Source organism: Myxocyprinus asiaticus, chromosome 31 (genome assembly GCF_019703515.2).
Source record: "Myxocyprinus asiaticus isolate MX2 ecotype Aquarium Trade chromosome 31, UBuf_Myxa_2, whole genome shotgun sequence".
NCBI classification, from domain to species: domain Eukaryota; kingdom Metazoa; phylum Chordata; class Actinopteri; order Cypriniformes; family Catostomidae; genus Myxocyprinus; species Myxocyprinus asiaticus.
Genome location: NC_059374.1, coordinates 27617095 through 27636058, shown reverse-complemented (window position 1 = coordinate 27636058; position 18964 = coordinate 27617095). Strand labels below are relative to the sequence as shown.

Below are 18964 nucleotides of genomic sequence, written 5' to 3'. Positions count from 1 at the left end.
CAAGCTTTATGCAAAGCAACAATTCTTGATCGTAGGTCTTCTGAGAACTCTTTTGCATGGCTTGGTCCATGTAAGCAGATGCTTATTGTGAATAGCAAACTCAAAATGTTTGAGTGCTTTTATAAGTCAAAGTAGCTCTAACCCACACCTCCAATCTCATTTCATTAATTGAATGCCAGGTTTGCCAACTCCTGACTCTAATTAGCTTTAGTTGACGTCATTAGCCTAGGGGTTTACATAGTTTTTCCAACCTACACTGTGAATATTTGAATGATGTATTCAATATGTACAAGAACAATACAATATGTTGTTTGTTATTAGTTAAAACAGATTGTGTTTGTTCATTATTTTAACTTAGATGAAGATCAAACCAGATTTTTAAGACAAATGTATTCATAAATGTAGGTAATTCCAAAGAGTTCACTTAATTTTTCTTGCCACTGTAATTAAATGTCTTCTTATATGTCAATTTATTTTATTTTTTCATTTTTTCTATATTTATTGTTCCAAAGTCATTTTAGGAGAATCATCTGTCTCAGATGTTGATACTTAAATTAAACACAACTTGGAACTCAGTTTTTCCTATCACAGTAATTCTTAGGCAGCACTGAACAATGGTCTCACAAAGTACACTATCTTTGTTTGACACTTCACTCCAGTCAAAACTTTTTGACACTTTGGTCCAGTCTTCTCTAAACACTTCTAATGTAGTGCTATTTTGTCTAAGCAGAAGGCATATTTGCACATTTATGTAAAGGATGACTCTCGTCTCACTTCCCTCACCCACTCAGGATAACCCTGAGGTCAGCCCGAGCCTGAGCTCCAGCAAGCGGCTTAGCAGAAGCAACATTGACCTATCTGCCCCCAGTGACTCCCACAGAAGGAAAACCCCTTTCAGCCGCAAACAAAGCGACTCATATGACGGAGATTCCTCAAGCAGCCAGCACAACCCTTTCCTTAGCAGGTACTGCATGCCTGTAAATGTAAGCATATGCAATGATGAAACATGGATCCTAAGTCAGTGTCTATTTTTATGCTTGTGTATGAATATACAGTACTGTGCAAAAGTCTGTGTCCAGGTGTAAGTAGGAGAATTGGTGCTGTTTTGAAGGCAAAAGTATTCACACCAAATATTGATTTAGCTCTTTTTCTGTTTACTGGACTTTGTATGATGTTAATTGATTAATGAAAACTATTTATGTCATTATTGTTTTACTTTTTCACTTTGAAAGTTTTTCACAAGTGCCTAAAACTTTTGCACAGTACTGTAATTCTGTTTCTTTTTCAATAAGAATTCAGAACAAGATTAGCCAGATGCGTCCCCCTGGCCAAGCCATAAATTTGTAGTTCTTCCTCCCGTTTCTGTTTATCAGTTTTCGCTGCATGATGGCATGTTGCATCTGCCTGCCTGTCTGCAGTGCTATTAATAGTCTGAGCCATAGTCAGTGTGCATGTACAGGATGAGGCACCGACACCAACGATGCCTTTTCAGATCTGTTTCAAAAGCTGCTCAATGCTACTGCAGCAAAGACCAAAAAACCCACAGTTTATATTATAAGTGTTCCTTTTTTAGGTTATTGATGCGGGAAGTGAGATTTATTACACTGCTTTCGTCACAGGCCCCCAACAGATTTCATTTATTGAAAATTTTCAGAGACTTCCTGTCTACGATATTAGCATTCCACTTCTTTGTCATCAAATAGAGAAACTGGTTTTGTCATTATACAATGCAAATAAGGTATTCATTATCAAACCAACCAGATCCAAGGTGAATTACAACATTGCAAACTTTGATTTGAAGCAAAAATTATTTGAAAAACCAGACAAAAAGTCAAAGGCACAAGACTGTGAACTGAAAGGGATAGTTCACCCAAAAATGTTATTTCACTCACCCTCATGCCATCCCAGGTGTGTATGACTTTCTTTCACTGAACACAAACAAAGATTTTTAGAAGAATATCTCAGCTCTGTGGTCCATTCAGTGAAAGTGTATGGTGACCAAAACTTTGAAGCATCAATAAGCACAAAGTCAGCATTAAAATAAACCATATGACTCCAGTTTTTAATCCAGTCCAATTAAATCCAATAAAAAGTGATCCAGTCAGTTTTGGGTGAGTACAGACCATAATATAACTACTTTTTCACTATAAATCTTGACATCATGATCGTGCCTAGAGACTGCAATGACAAGATGTAAAGTAAATAAGTAGTTATATTTTGGTCTGTTCTCACCTAAAACCAATTGGATTACTTCAGAAGACATGGATTAAACCACTGGAGTTTTATGGGTTACTTTTATGCTGCCTTTGTGTTTTTTTTTTGGAGGTTCAGAATTTTGGTCATCATTCACTTGCATTGAGCTGAGATGTTCTTCCAAAAATCGTTGTTTGTGATCTGCAGAAGAAAGAAAGTCATACACATCTAGGATGGCACGAGGGTGAGTAAATATCCTATTAGTTCAGTTAGGAAACTCTACGTGGTGCAGGTCAATATGTCCGGTTCCCGACACTAGTGTTGGGTTCGAGTCCACCTTAGTCGAGTCCGAGTCAAATCAGAGTATTTAAACAATCGAGTCCGAGTCTGTCCATGAATCTGAATTAAAACTGTAACCATAAACTCAACATCAATATTGTAAGCTTATTTTAAGCTTATTTTAGCACTCGCTGAGAAGTTACATCTCTTGACTTGACTGCAAATGCTACATCCAAAAACACAAGTAAAGCCCACTGCTAATATTAGGGCCATTTAACACAGACATGATTGTTAATTTGCAGAAAACGTGGGGAAGTTCTACGCACTGCTTGTGCATGTAAAACCCTGATGTGTCCGTGTGTTATTGTTTTTAAAAAAAAAATAAGAGGTATCAAAAAAATTATTTAGTACTACCTTGAAGAAGCTATTTGACAACAGATATTCACATATCGTATATTCCACAAGACAATATGGTAACTGAATTTAAACAAATAATTTGGTTCAAAAGTTTACATTCCCTTGGTTCTAAAAGGGATAGTTCACCCAAAAATGAAGATTCAGTCATTGTTTTCTCACCCCTGTGTTGTTATAACTGTCTTTTTCTTAACAAAAAGGGAGAAATTGTGAGAAAAAAAAATTGTGCTTGGTGACATCACACAGTGGCAGTTTATGGTGACCAACTCTTCAAGCTTCAAAAGGACACAAAAGTATAATTCAGAAGTCTAACAAATTATTGTATGCGACTCATGTCTTGTTCTGAAGGAATACGATAAGGTTTGGTGAGAAACAAACAGAAATCTGATGTATTAAGTTAAACTCTTCATCGACCTCTGCTTCCTTGTGCGCGTTCATGAGACAGACTTCACGCGAGCTTTAGAACTACTGACACGAGAGCAAACCCTTTAATATGGTGTGTTGCTTTCTCTATGATTAATGACTGTTTGTGTAATAATTGTTCATGAGTCCCTGCTTTGTCCTGAGCTGTGAAGCTGCCCACTTTCCTTAAGATAAATACTGTACATTCTTTGGTTTCCCAGCATCTTCTGCACATTTGAGTTCTTCCCAATAGTGGCTAAATGATATAGACATCCAGCTTTTAACACTTAGGACAACTGATGGTCACATACACAACTATTACAAAAAGGTGCAAACATTCATTGATGCTCAAGAAGGCAACTTAAGAACCAAAGGGATGCAAACCTTTGAACAGGATGATTTGTGTAAATTATAGTACATTTTGTGTAATGTAGCTTTTGAAGGGAAGTACTACATAAAATATATTATCTTTTATCTCTTATATTTGCATACATTCTGAAAGGGGTGTGAAAACGTATAGGCCTGAAAAAAAAGGGGTATGCAATCTTCTGCAATATATAGTTTGTGAAAATGTATATTTTATTTTATATTTTGTTTTTCAATATTTAACCACATTTTAGCTTTTTTTTTTATTCTATCCATTTAATTTCATATTGCATATGTAATTATGAGTAGACTAGTCATGTCAGATACACATTTTAACACAAAATTCACAACACAATCCCCACATCTCAACATTTAAAGGAATGTTCCAGGTTCAATACAAGTTAAGCTCAGTCAACAGCATTTGTGGCATAATATTGATTAACACAAATTAATTTCGATTCGTCACTCTTTTTCTTTCGCTCGCGGGGAAAATGAACATTCAGAAAACACCCCGCTTACATTTTCACTTGTTGCACGAATACATGGATCGTCTTCTTTCAGCTCGTTGTTGAAAACGCATTTTTGCATTATTTTGGGCATTTGCGCTGTCTGACAGGATGACATAGAGCGCATGACGTCATTGTCATGGTAACCAGACACATTTCAGCTGATTTGCTGAAGACTAGAATGAATGTATCAAGCAACAAAATGTATTTTCTTCTCTGCAAACGATAGTGAGAAGGACAACGAGGAGATTTAATTTAAGAAGAAAAAATCAGTGACCCTACCAAAAACCAGGACTGTCCTGTGTAATAAACTGGGATGTCTGGTCACCCAATCTATAATTCAATTATAAACAAAACATTTCGCTGCCTAAAATAACTTCATATTTCATTGTGGAAAAAACTGTAAAAGAATATATTTTAAGCAGCTCGTCAATGCTTTTAAAATAGAAAAACAATAAGTAGGTGCTGTTTATCTGTTTTTCAAAGTTGCAGTCTGCTTTAGCAATAACAATTTTTCCTGACTATTTAAAAAGTTACAGTTAATTCATCAAGGACCAGTTTAAGTTGACAACACTGCGTGGACCACAAGAGACAACAAAAGCATACATGTGTGGACACATTACACCTAAAAAGACTTAGCCCAATATTAATAATATTTTTCTGAATTTTTAATTTGATATGTTGTTTTAGTTAACTTTGAGAGACATGATGTTGGTGACTTGACTTAATTAAGTTCTTAACCATGACGAAACTGTGGCACAAACGCCACCTGCGATTTTACCAGTTGTCAGATCCCGTGCCGTGCGAAACTTGGAGCCTTGTAGTTTCTAGTACATTGGCTACATAGTACCTGTCTTTTATGTGTTCTTCATGCCAGAAGCCATATAAAATATATAAAACTATGGATTTAAAGTTTGTTGATTACAAATATAGAAATAGCATATTTTAAGGTTATTGCAAAATATTCCGATATATACAAATATATAAGTAGTTTGAGAGTGTAGTTGTAGACTGACTCAATCATTCACAGTGCGTCACACTGCTGGGCTCCTTATGGGAACTAACCCAGCAAACTTCGCTTAACCATCAGCCCTGAGCTTTAACCACTACACTACACCAGTGTTTCCCAAACCTGTTCCTTCGAGGCACACCAACATTACATATTTTTAATGTTTCCTTGTTCTGACACATCCATTTCATGTCTGGGAGTATCTTCTAATGAGCTAATGAGTTGAATCAGGTACAGTTGATGTCAGAAATTTACATACACCTTAGCCAAATACATTTAAACTCAGTTTTTCACAATTCCTGACATTTAATCGTAGAAAACATTTCCTGTTTTAGGTCAGTTAGGACCACTACTTTATTTTATGAATGTGAAATGTCAGAATAATAGTAGAGAGAATTATTTATTTCAGCTTTTATTTCTTTCATCAAATTTCCAGTGGGTCAGAAATGTATATACACTTTGTTCATATTTAGTAGCATTGCCTTTAAATTGTTTAACTTGGGTCAAACATTTTGGGTAGCCTTCCACAAGCTTCTCACAATATGTTGCTGGAATTTTGGCCCATTTCTCCAGACTGAACTGGTGTAACTGAGTCAGGTTTGTAGGCCTCCTTGCTCGCACACACTTTTTCAGTTCTGCCCACAAATTTTCTATCGGATTGAGGTCAGGGCTTTGTGATGGCCACTCCAATACCTTGACTTTGTTGTCCTTAAGCCATTTTGCCACAACTTTGGAGGTACGCTTGGGGTCATTGTCCATTTGGAAGACCCATTTGCAACCAAGCTTTAACTTCCTGGCTGATGTCTTGAGATGTTGCTTCAATATATCCACATAATTTTTTGTGAAGTGCACCAGTCCCTCCTGCAGCAAAGCACCCCCACAAAACGATGCTGCAACCCCCATGCTTCACGGTTGGGATGGTGTTCTTCGGCTTGCAAGCCTCACCCTTTTTCCTCCAAACATAAAGATGGTCATTATGGCCAAACAGTTAAATTTTTGTTTCATTAGACCAGAGGACATTTATCCAAAAAGTAAGATCTTTGTCCCCATGTGCACTTGCAAACTGTACTCTGGCTTTTTTATGGTGGTTTTGGAGCAGTGGCTTCTTCCTTGCTGAGCAGCCTTTCAGGTTATGTCGATATAGGACTTGTTTTACTGTGGATATATATATACTTGTCTACCTGTTTCCTCCAGCATCTTCACAAGGCCCTTTGCTGTTGTTCTGGGATTGATTTGCACTTTTCACACCAAATACGTTCATCTCTAGGTGACAGAATGTGTCTCCTTTCTGAGCAGTATGATAGCTGCGTGGTCCCATGGTGTTATAATTGGGTACTATTGTTTGTACAGATGAACATGGTACCTTCAGCTGACTGGAAATTGCTCCCAATGATGAACCAGACTTGTGGAGGTCCACAATTTGTTTCTGATTTCTTTTGATTTTCCCATGATGTCAAGCAAAGAGGCACTGAGTTTGAAGGTAGGCCTTAAAATACATCCACAGGTACACCTCCAATTCAGTACATCTCCTATCAGAAGCTAATTGGCTAATTGTCAAAAGGCATGACATCATTTTCTGGAATTTTCCAAGCTGCTTAAAGATACAGTTAACTTAGTCTATGTAAATTTCTGACCCACTGGAATGGTGATATAGTCAATTAAAAGTGAAACAATCTGTCTGTAAGCAATTGTTGGAAAAATGATTTGTGTCAAGTCGATGTCCTAAATGACTTGCCAGAACTATAGTTTGCTAGTGTTAAATCTGTGGAGTGGTTAAAAAATTAGTTTTAATGGAGGTCAACAGATTTAATGGATGTGTGTATGTAAACTTCTGACTTCAACTGTATGTTAGATTAAGGAGACATTAAAAATGTGTACTGTTGCTGTGCCTCCAGGAACAGGGTTGGGAAACATTACACTACACCACCCATGCAATGCAAGTCATCTTGCCTTAGGTATTTGCTATACTTTATCTTTGGCCTTTGTGCATTTGCTAAATGGCCGCTCTAAGGATTGCTGGACAAAAGCACTGGTTCCCACAAAGGACTGATAGTGCTGGTCCTGAGGGAAACATATCACTGGGCTCATCCATACCCCTCAGCTCTCTACATCTCTCTCCCAATCATCTCTTCCCCCGGGCCCTGTACACCCCATCCTTTTCACACTCAGTCTGAGGTGAGATAGTCTTTAGCAGCCTAAGAGCTTTTCTGTCATCGTTTGTAGCGTGATGGTAACAAAGATAAACAATGTGCAAAAAGGGGGCAGAGATTTGAAAGACAGTGTGAAAAAGAGGAATAGTTGCTGACAGTCAAACAAAATGATTTTTGCTGTAATCCGTTTTGGGTAAATTAGGATTTTAAAATGGTTAAGAGAGTGTAGCCATAGAATGAGAGGGATCGTACTTTTGTTTTGTAAATGGAAAGCCAAAGGAAGCACAAAGCAAGCTATTGGTAGAGAGAGACTGAAAACAGCTCTTCAGTCTGAACCTTGATCTTTAAAGACTTTAAACATTAAAGACCAAAAGTAATAACTGTTCTGAAGTTAAATTGTACATTAAATATAAAATTGGATGGCTTTCTTATAGCTTTTTGAGAGGTACGTTTCTTTAGCTCAAAGGGTAGAGCATGGCACCAGCAATGGCAGGGTCATGGGATTGATTCCCAGGAAACACGCATACTATTAAAATATATAAATTTTTGGGTAGTATTTGACTACATGTAATCTGGATTACATAATCAGAATAAAAAACCAGTTACTTTAGATTACATCACTGTAACAGGTAAAGGTTGGGCAAGGAGGAGGCAGGAACCGGCTGAACAGTCAACATAAAGTTTTAATGTCAAACTCAACTTGAAACCAACAATAACAAACATGCGGCGTGGCCGCGTGCATCTCTCTCCCTCGAACCGGCATCTCGGCTGCCCTTTATCTCGCTATCACGCCGATCAGCTGATTCAGCGCTGGCCGTGCTCCATCATAAGTACTTCCGTACTTCAGTATAAGAATTATGAACACAAAGCAGATCTACGGAATCATTTTCCTACAGTAGCCTATTTAAACTGCTGAGCATGGCTTTTATCAGAAAAGACCACAATAATAGACAAATAATAATAATTTTGAGTTTCAATAGTGTTCTTTTGTCATTGTAAAGCGCATTTCATATGAATTGAGTCGAGGCGTCAATGCGCTGTTCAGTGCCAGCGTCAAGCGCCGCATTGCCCTCCACATGACAAGAGTTGCAGAAAACGTCACAGAGGGATGATTTCACGAGTTTGCCATGTAAAAAAGCGGGAGGTGTGCACAATAAACATTGAAAACATGTATTTGGAAGAGAGAAAAAAGCTTGCAGTTGCTTTGATAGCAGAAAGTAATAAAAGGACTAATTTATGTTTAGGTCCAAGCATTTTCTTGGTGAATTTAAATTAGTTCAGTAACTGGGTCTCTGATATTCGTAAACGATAAGGTAATATTTAATTAAAAGAAATTATAAGACATTAAATGTCTCTTCACAAATTTGGACAGTTTTTAAATATTTCTTGTTGCTTAGTACTCTCAAAGACATTATTAGTGAAGCAAAAACATGTGTGTGAAAAACACTTTGGTGTAAAGTGATGTCACTTCATAGAGTCATGTGAAAGACCCTTAACACGTATAAATATCAGTCAAATTTTCACATTAATCATTACTCTTCACAATCACAAAAGTGACCGATTTTGGTTTCAAAACGGCGAATTTCTCCAAAAGGTGAGGAATTTGGATCCCTGAAATTTTTTTATTTTTTTTCATGCATTTATTTATTTAGTGGAATTTGATAATTTTCCACGGCACACCTGACAATCTTTCACGGCACACTAGTGGCACAGTGGTTGAGAAACACTGCATTATAGGGTTATGCTTATTTCTAATACATTATTTATGTAGAATGCATTAATTATTGCCCCATAACGAGTCACTGACCACGTTTACATGCACTTAAAGCGGGTTATTCCAGGGTTTTTGCAGAAAGCGGTGTTCTGAAACATCATGTAAACGAGAACAGATTTCCTTACACCGTTTAAGAGATTTTCTCTGGGTTTCTCCCAGAGAAAGCTGCTTATGTGGCCATGTGAACACATAAGCGCTGTTCTAACAGGTTTTTGAAGAGTGCACATGTGCGTGGAACAGACCGAATAACAAATGTCATAGGATGGAGCCCAAAAATAAGTCGTCAAAACATTTCTGGGAGTACAGTGGGAAAAGCGCATACACTATCAAATATACCTATTTATAAACACCACTGCAAAATATTGACAGTCCCTCATGTTTGTGTAAATATGCTCATACATTGAGGGAATCCCAGAGTTTTATGTAAAGGGAACCCTCACTATTGAAGCTACAGGTCGCGATAGAAAGATAAGGAAACAAACACAGCAACAGCTCTGGAATATCTGGAAATAAATTGAAGCAACAGAAAATAAAATAGTGAAGTCATACACAAGATTTGCGGGGTAATTACGTCGCTCAGGAGAAAGCTGCTTACTGACCGAGCCACATGTATATGAGACTAAAGAGTGCAACGCTTATACAGTGCATGTCAACAAGAATGCAGCTTTCTCACAATAACCCACTTTCTGATGTCCATATAAATGTAGTCATTGTGAAGGAGAAATGTGAGGTGCTGAGTGTATGACTTGTGTGTAACAGTGAACAAGGATGAAATATAGACATTATTTTGAATTTGTTGAGTGAATAAGTGTTTTAGAAAGTAACTTAAAAGTAAAGAAATTAGAAATGTGATTACTTTTCCAATGGAGTAATTAGTAATGTAATCTGAAAACAATTGTAGAGAAATAATTTGTACTTTTATACTAATAAATACTAATCAATAGTATAATTACTTTTTGAGTAACTTACCCAACACTGAACTTAACATAGTTGTTGAAGCTTAGGGTTAGTTAAGTTAACCCTGCTGGTTAAGCTAGTTAAAGAGCCTGATGGGGACACCTGACCACCATCAGCAGTTAAAGAAATACTCAAACCAGCCTGTCTGGTACCAACAATCATGCCATAGTCGAAATCACTGAGATCACATTTTTTCCCATTCTGATGGTTGAAACATTCCGAATATTAACTGAAGCTCCTGACCCGTATCTGAATGATTTTCTGCATTACACTGCTGCAACACGATCACTTGATTAGATAATCACATGAATAAGTACGTAGGTGTACAGGTGTTCCTAATAAAGTGCTCCGTGAGTGTACATATTTTTTAAATTGCATCCAAAACACAACAAAACACAACAAAATGATTGTGAGTAGTTATGCTGGCCTTTTCATCAGGGTAATCATACTCAGAGCGTACAACCACTCACAGTGTCCAGAATGTTTTGTAGTCAGAAAATTTTGGCTTAACTTTTTCATTAAATGTCATCCTTGTGCTTTTTTGTGTGTGTTTGCAGTCTGATTCAGGATGAAGTGGACCAGAGACCAGGCAGCAGCACCAGTGTAGTGTTGAATCCAGGTCACTTTGACTTTGAGGTGTCGGATTGTTTTCTGCTGGGCTGTCCTCTTGGACTGGTGCTAGCCATGAGACGCACTGTGCTTCCTGCTCTCCAGGGTTAGTGTCATACACACTCCCCAATACATGACCCAGCACACATTGTCATCTGGATACAATACTCACACAATGGTAGGCATTGCCGTCACCTCAAATTTCTCTATAATGCAGTGAACACTAGGGTTATGCAAAACTACACTCAAAGAGCACTTTATTAGGAACACTACAGTCCTAATAAAGTGCCCGATGTGCTCCTCTTCTGTTGTAGCCCATCCGGTTTGACGTGTTGTGCATTCTGAGATGCTATTCTGCTCACTAGAATTGTACAGAGTGTTTATCTGAGTTACCATAGCCTTTCTGTCAGCTCAAACCAGTCTGGCCGTTCTCCATTGACCTCTCTCATCAACAAGGCGTTTCTGTCCGCAGAACTGCCGCTCACTGGATGATTTTTGTCTTTGGCACCATTCTGAGTAAACTCTAGAGACTGTTGTGCATGAAAATCCCAGGAGATCAGCAGTTACATAAATACTCAAACCAGCCTGTCTAGCACCAACTATCATGCCATAGTCGAAATCACTGAGATCACATTTTTCCCCATTCTGATGGTTGAAACATTCTGAACATTAACTGAAGCTCCTGACCCATATCTGAATGATTTTATGCATTACACTGCTGCAACACGGTCACTTGATTAGATAATCACATGAATAAGTACGTAGGTGTACAGGTGTTCCTAATAAAGTGCTCCATGAGTGTACATATTTTTTAAATTGACTAGTCAGTGGGTTGTTTGTTTGACTAGTCGACAAATTGGTCTTAAGGAAGCCCTGAATAAATAGGCTGGTTTTGGGATTACCTGACCCTGATCAAATGTGTTTCTAGGAGGCGTTTACGTAAGACTTGTTCTTGCGTACAAAACCAGCTAGACGGTGCACAACAGAATGGAGCAAAATGCAGCAGCCTCAAGATGCATTTTTAAAAGCTTACCTAGTTTTAACTTGAGATGCTGTCTTAATAACATGGCGCTTGTGGTGGGAAGCTCAAAAAACAGAGCAAGACTTGACGCAGTGGTCTAAAATGTCCACTTGATTGTGTAAGGCTGTATCAGAGGTGTTTTATAGGGGATGAAAGACACTTTAAATTCTGAGAGGGTTTTGCAAAATCACTAAGTTGAGGCATACCACAGGCTGATAGGTTCATTGAACTTGTAATCTGTTAGGCAGTCAGCTCACTCACATATGATACAGTATGTTAAGCCAATCGGCTCACCTGGTGTAATTTGCATACTCTATCTTTGCCTAATATTTAAATTTAATTAAGTAAGCCGGTTTCATTGAGTGTGCTGTGAAAGTTTTCTCTAAAACCCTCTACCTCCCCAGCTCCAGTTGTCTAGATCTGCTACATGGGGATTGTATTTATGTCAAATTGTGCAGCAGCATGTCATACATGCTTAATGCTGCATGTTTTGTGTTTTTCTAACTGTGCAGTAGCAGCATGTCCACATGCTTAACTTATTATGTCGGGAACACTTTATGATAAGGTTGCATTTGTTAACATTAGATAATGCCTTAGTTAACATTAGTTAATCAGGGTTCCCGCGTGTCCTGGAAAACCTGGAATTTTGCAATGCAGTTTTCCAGTCATGGAAAAGTCATGGAAAATTAGAAAAATACCTAAATGTCCTGTAAAAAAATTATTAGATCTGGAAAATATTAATATAACTTTTTGACTGTTGAGAGCAATGTTTCTGTTACATGCACAAAAACATGGTAACGATCGGACTCGGAATAGGAGTCAAATACACAAATTGTCTGCGCATTGTAAAACAACATCAGCAGTTAAGGACGCTTACACCCTCATGATTGATTACAGCAGCGTCCAATTGTGTGCTTGACAATCGCAGTCCAACCGAGGCAGATCGCTTGATTGGTTACAGCTACAGCCAATCGTGTGCTTGGCTACAACAGCATGTGCACAGTGAGAAGTGGCACTCGTGAAACTTCTCATTAATAAACAAACTGAGTGACCTGGTACATGTACCGAACGATTGAATGAGAGGGGCATGTTGTTCGTTTACTTCAGTATCAGCATGTGAGTCTACCTTGTTCATCACGTATAGAAAAGGGTGGAGGAGCTATTAATGTGCAAAAGTGACTGATGTTTATACATGTTGAGGAGCTTTTACATGACTCGCATCAGCGCTGCCAAATACATTGAAGTCTATGAAGTGATGGGGGTCTGGTTAATGTGGACCAATCACAGCTGTTGTGGTCTGTGTCGACATAACACGCAGTAACATTTTTGAAGAGGTGCTAGTCAGGCTACGGCGTAGGCTACACCGGCCCTAAGGGCGCTTACACACTAGGCCAGGGAAAGCTCAGATGGAACGTTTGGCGCATGAGAGAGTAAAAGGTCAGTTTGGAAGGCGTGTATCACAGAGGGAAGAGGTGGTCACGGACAGAGATGGCTATTTAATATATATCTTAATGACAATGTACCAGTAAACACTGGAACTCTTCTCCAGGCTCCCTCTCCACAATGAATATCTTGTTAGCGTGCCAGAGAAATATAATAGGGGACAGGGAATCAATACACCGCATGTTTTGTTTTTTCGCCTTGTTTTTTTTTTTTTCGATTTCATAGCGCAACTAGTCCCACCTCTCTGAGATTCCCATTGTTCAACGGATGCCTACACCAGAGTGCGTTGCCTTTTGGTCGCATGATGGAAGGTGTGTTCTACTACCACACTACTCTTATTTTTCCCATAGACTGACATAGCAGAAGTAGTAAGAGTAGTATGTGAAATATGCATCTGCGAAAGCAGCCCATGAAACATGTTTAACTGTTGTCACGTTGTGAGTCGAGAATGAGCCATTCGAGAATGAGCTGTGTTTTCATTCAGAGCTCGTGCAGCTCCTCTGGAGCAAATGCAGCGGCTGCGCCAGCCGGCTGCTGTCAAATCGCTCTCGCAGTACTGTGATGGCATATGACGCAGTGACGTGGCGCCACAGTCGGACAAAATTTCTAACCGACGTGCACTGCTTCAAGTCCAGCAATGATCAGTCTGTGCAGCGCTGCATTAAGTCGAATCCACACACCTGGAAACCCTTGCATTTTCCCTCTCCGTCCTTCCGACGTACCATCCTCTCTGGATCCTGTGTACACCTTGCTGGTACCGGTTGTCGGTCCGGTTGAGGAGGTCCAGATGAGGAGGTCCAGATCCTCCGCCCTCGTTCACCTCGCTCTCGTTTTTGTAGAGGTGGCCTGAATGCCCGAAGCCTTTGGCCGCTGGATCGGGAACCCCCAATGGCTAAAGGCAGGGTTCCAACCAGGATAGCTCTGGTGAATGCTAGATCTCTAGCAAACAAATCATTTATCCTGAATGACTTCTTTACTTTTCGTGAGTTGGATTTTTTGTGCGTGACTGAAACCTGGCTAAGTGTCAGTGAGTCAAGCGTATTTTCAGAAGTTTTACCGCTTGATTGTACATACTTTAACTCTCCGAGGATTTCTGGATGAGGAGGAGTAGCAACTGTGTTTAAGAAAAATTTAACTGTCATCAGCTGATGCTGGACTTATACCCCAGCTTTCGAGCTGGATCGATCCTAGTCGGTGCAGTGTGCCGTGATATACTGACCACCTAAATATAACAAGGTTTTATTAATTACTTTTCTGACTTTTTGGCTGGAATTATGCCAAAATATGACAGGGTTTTAATCATCAGAGATTTTAATATTCATGTTTGCTGCCCCACTAAGCCATTGGTTAAGGATTTTTTAAATCTTATTGATTTTTAATCTGGTACAGTCTGTGACAGTTCCCACACATGAGCATGGACACACACTAAATCTTGCTTTATCATGTGGTCTACCTGTTTTTAACATTGAAGTATGTGATGCAGCATAGATAACAGAAAACTGTCAAAACTGAAAAGACAATATTTTCTGACATCATTTAAAAAAAATTCTCACAAACCTCATGTTTCTTTTAGTACCATTAATGCTGTTTATACCACATCACAACCCCCCCCCCCCCCCATCTGCTTGTTTTGATTATTCTTTAGAAACTTGTGAAAATGTCCTCCACTTTCTTGTTGACTAGATTGCTACCATTAGAGCTAATATTTCACCTTCTTCCGATGACCCATCCATCACTGTCACCTGCTCTGCTGTTTTTAACCAGTTTGAGCCTGTCTTTTTCTCTTTTGAGGGAAATCATTGGTCATATGAAATCTTCAGCCTGTCTTACAGATGTTGTCCCTCCCCGCTTTTTAAAAGAGATTTTTTTGAAACTATTGGACCCAATATTCAAATAATTATAAATAGCAGTCTTGCGTCAGGTGTTGTACTACTGAACTTTAAACATGCATTAGTGCAACCACTTTGATTAAAAAATCCAATCTGGACACTTCGGTTCTCTCCAACTTTAGACCAATCTCCAAACACCCATTTCTTTCCAAAATTCAATTCAATTCATTTTTATTTATAGAGCACAGTTTAAAACAACAGATGTTGACCAATGTGCTGTACAATCCATATGAAGTAGAACCTACAGAAACACACAAAAAATACAAAATACAGCCTCTAAGGTTGGTTAAAAGCCAGGGTAAACAAATATGTTTTCAGCTTAGTTTTAAAACAAATATTGTTAAAGCAGTTCTAATATAATTTGGTAAGTTGTTCCGCAGTTTAGGGGCCGCTACCGCAAAGGTGCAGACGCCCCTCTTCTTTAGTCTAGATCTAGGAACTGTCAAAAGCTTCTGATCTGACGATCTAAGAGATCTTTGGGGGCTATGAGTATGTAGCATATCAGCAAGGTATGAGGGTGCTAATCCATTTAGAGATTTAAAAACAAAAAGCAGTGATTTATGGTCAATTCTGTATAGAACAGGGAGCCAGTGAAGAGAATGTAAAATTGGAGTAATATGGTCCCGCTTGTGAGCACCCGTCAGCATTTTTGTTGCTGCATTTTGGACCATTTGTAACCTTGATAGGGAAGCATGGCTAATACCTATATAAAGGGAGTTACAGTAATCCAGACGGGCAAAAATAAATGCATGAATGACCTTTTCAAGTTCTTTTAATTACAAGAAGTCTTGAATTTAGTTAAAAGTCTCAATTGAAAAAAAGCTTTTTTACTACAGTATTTATCTGTTTGTCGAACTTCAGGGCACAGTCACATACAAAGCCTAGATTTTTCACAAACGGCTTGAGGAAAGGAACCAACTGGCCCAAATTAACATAGGCCAGGCTAGCAGAATCAGAGGGACCAAACATAATTATCTCAGTTTTTGTGTCATTAAGGCTTAAACATTTTTAAGACATCCACGATTTCAGATCCTCAAGACAGGCCAGCAAAGGTTCTAATGTATTACTGTCATTTATTTTCAAAGGTAAGTAAATTTGTGTATCATCTGCATAACAATGAAAAGATACCCCATGTTTCTTAAGCACATTTCCTAAAGTAAGCATATAAAGCTAAAACAATACTGGAGGCAGAATAGAGCCCTGAGGAACGCCACAGGTGAGAGGGGCTGTGACAGATGAAAATTCACCAGAAGAAACTGAAAAGCTTCTGTTTGAAAGATGAGATTTAAACCAGCTAAGAATGTTACCACGGATGCCTGCACACTGCTCAAGGCGTGAGATAAGAATGCCATGATCCATGGTATCAAAGGCTTCGCTAAGATCTAAAAGCACCAAAATCGCAGATTAAAAACTTTTAAAAGGGCAGATTCAGTGCTGTGTTGAGTTCTAAAACTGGATTGGAATACTTCAAAAATGTTACTGTTATCTAAACAAAAGACTGTAACTGGACAAGTACTGCTTTCTCTAAGATTTTTAGATAAAAGGTAATTTAGAAATAGGTCTAAAATTGGAGAGAACGGTCATATCAAGGTTAGGTTTTTTAAGGAGAGGCAGCACTACTGCATTTTTGAAGTACTCTGGTACTGTCCCGGCAACCAAACATTCAATTATTATAGACAATATGCTATGTCCAACAATGTCTATAATTTGTTTCAGAAATTGTGTCGGGATAACATCATGGGGGGAGGTAGTGGGCTTCAATTTTTCAACAATCTTAGAGTAGGAAAAGAAATAGGTTAAAACTGACAAAGAGCAGCAGAACAAATAGGTGGAAGCGATGGATCGTACACGGGGGTCTGAATACGTGATCTGACATATGCAATCTTATCAGTTATATAATTGAGGAAATGGTCACATGTTGTTGGGGAAATTTCATGAGGCATACTTACAGATGGGTTTATGACAGAACTTATAATCCTAAAAAGGACTCCAGGCCTATGACAGTTATTAGCAATAACAGCAGAAAAGTATTTTGTCCTTGCTGCTTTCACTGCTTTCTGGATTTTTGATAATGAAACTCTTAAAAGTTCAAATGACACCTGAAGTTTGTCTTCCTTCCATTTTCGTTCTGCTCTTCTGCATATCCGCCTTAAAGGTTTAATGGAATCGTTCATCCAAGGATCAGGTTTTGGTTTAACATATTTCACCCTCAAAGGAGCAACAGAGTTCAGGATCTTAGTGCAGGTGGAGTTAAAAGCATTAATATGCTCCTCAGTGGTGCAGTGTGAGAAACAGACTGAGTGTAGGCAAAGGTGAAGTCTCCTTTTGTAGTAGAAGTAATTGTACGAGACCAGCAAATAGGAATGTGGGATTTCACAGTTTGGTGCAGGAGAGGAACAGAAAACAATACAGGCTTGTGATCAGCAGAATTAATGTCACATATCTCAATATCAGAGATAGACAAACCAAGGGAAAGGACAAGATCCAAAGTGTGCCCATGAACGTGTGTAGGACCATTCACAAATTGGTTGAAGCCAAAAGAGTCAGTGAGATTTAAGAAGTCTTTAGCCTGGGAATTTGTTGAGCAACACAAATGAATGTTAAAATCACCTACAAGGAGTATTATATGATAGTTGTGGACAAGCCCCCCTAAAAAATCGGCAATAAAATCCTTGTTGAATTTTGGAGGCCGGTAAATTACCCCACACACCACAGGGTTCACCAAGTCCAGTAAAAATACTTGCTGCTCAAAGCTTGCATAAGTCACAGACTTTAAAATACTACAGTAAAAGTTACTTCTAAAAATGGATGCCAGTCCACCACCCCATCCTGTAGTCTGTGGAGAGTTAAAGAATGCATAATCTGGGGGTACAAGTTCAGAGAAAGCGTTTATATCCCCAACATTCAACCAGGACTGTTATAAATTAAAAATCCAGGCCACGTGAAATGATAAAGTCATTCAGAATAAATGTATTATTAACCATCAATCTCGCATTAATCAGAGCCAACCTGATCGGCAACTGGTTATATTCCAGCGAAGAGTCGTTATCCTGTGCGATACATGTCACAGTGTGTGATTTTGTAGATTGACTCCACCTCGACGAAAGCGAGGCAGCTGGTAGAGAAAGAGATCACTGGAAGAGACCAGTGCAATGGGCCAAATCCACCGAAACGGCACTTCCAATGAGCGCCAAGATACAAAGCGGTCACACTCCCATCCATGAGGCAGAAAGCCTGGCCGGTATAGTGATCCTGACAGTAGAGCAGAACATGACTTCAGTTTGGCCAGTATACCTGCCCGCTTTCCACTTTGTCTGTGGCGTTTCTTACGAGGAAGGTAGAACACATTTCCCCCATACTGGCTTCTCTTCACTGGCTCCTGGTACGTTTTAGGATTGATTTTAAGATTTTAGTGTTTGCCTACAAATCACTAAATGGGCTAGCTCCAACCTGTCTCTCTGGCCTTATACAACCACACATTCCATCAAGATCACTCAGGTCCATTGATCACTTGCTTCTGGTTGTTCCTGGAGCAAGGTTGAAGCATAGGGGTGACCGTGCTTTTGCAGTAGGAGCCCCCCCAAACTATGGAATAATTTGCCATTGCATGTTATGCTGGCCCCATCACACTCTTTTTTTAAATCCAGTCTTAAAGCAAATTTTTATTCTTTGGTGTTTAACTCAGTATGAGAGCTGTGTTCTTAAATTAGTATTAAATTGTGCTTTCTCACTCTTCACAATAGAGGGGCTCAAGTGGAGCTTTTCCCTTTTATATACAGTAGCAGCTTGGAAACAACTGCTTCGGTTCACTTCAGTTCAGCTTTCAACGCCATCATCCCAGCTATTCTCCGGACTAAATTAAACAAACTCTCTGTTCCCACCTCTATCTGTCAGTGGATCACCAGCTTTCTGACAGATAGGCAGCAGTTGGTGAGACTGGGGAAATTCACTT

The 18964-nt window shown here is 39.0% G+C and overlaps 1 protein-coding gene across 2 annotated transcripts in view; it reads left to right on the top strand.

The window, feature by feature from the left end:
- Positions 1-18964, top strand: part of LOC127422526 (membrane-associated phosphatidylinositol transfer protein 3-like) — a 209006-nt gene that overhangs the window by 142972 nt on the left and 47070 nt on the right. For both annotated transcript variants that reach the window (XR_007894193.1, XM_051666122.1), the window contains exons 8-9: positions 792-964; positions 10608-10765. Coding sequence is in view for 1 of the 2 variants with exons in the window: in XM_051666122.1 (XP_051522082.1) it covers positions 792-964; positions 10608-10765 (331 nt within the window). In the remaining variant the exon portion in view is untranslated. The remainder of the gene's footprint in view (positions 1-791; positions 965-10607; positions 10766-18964) is intronic.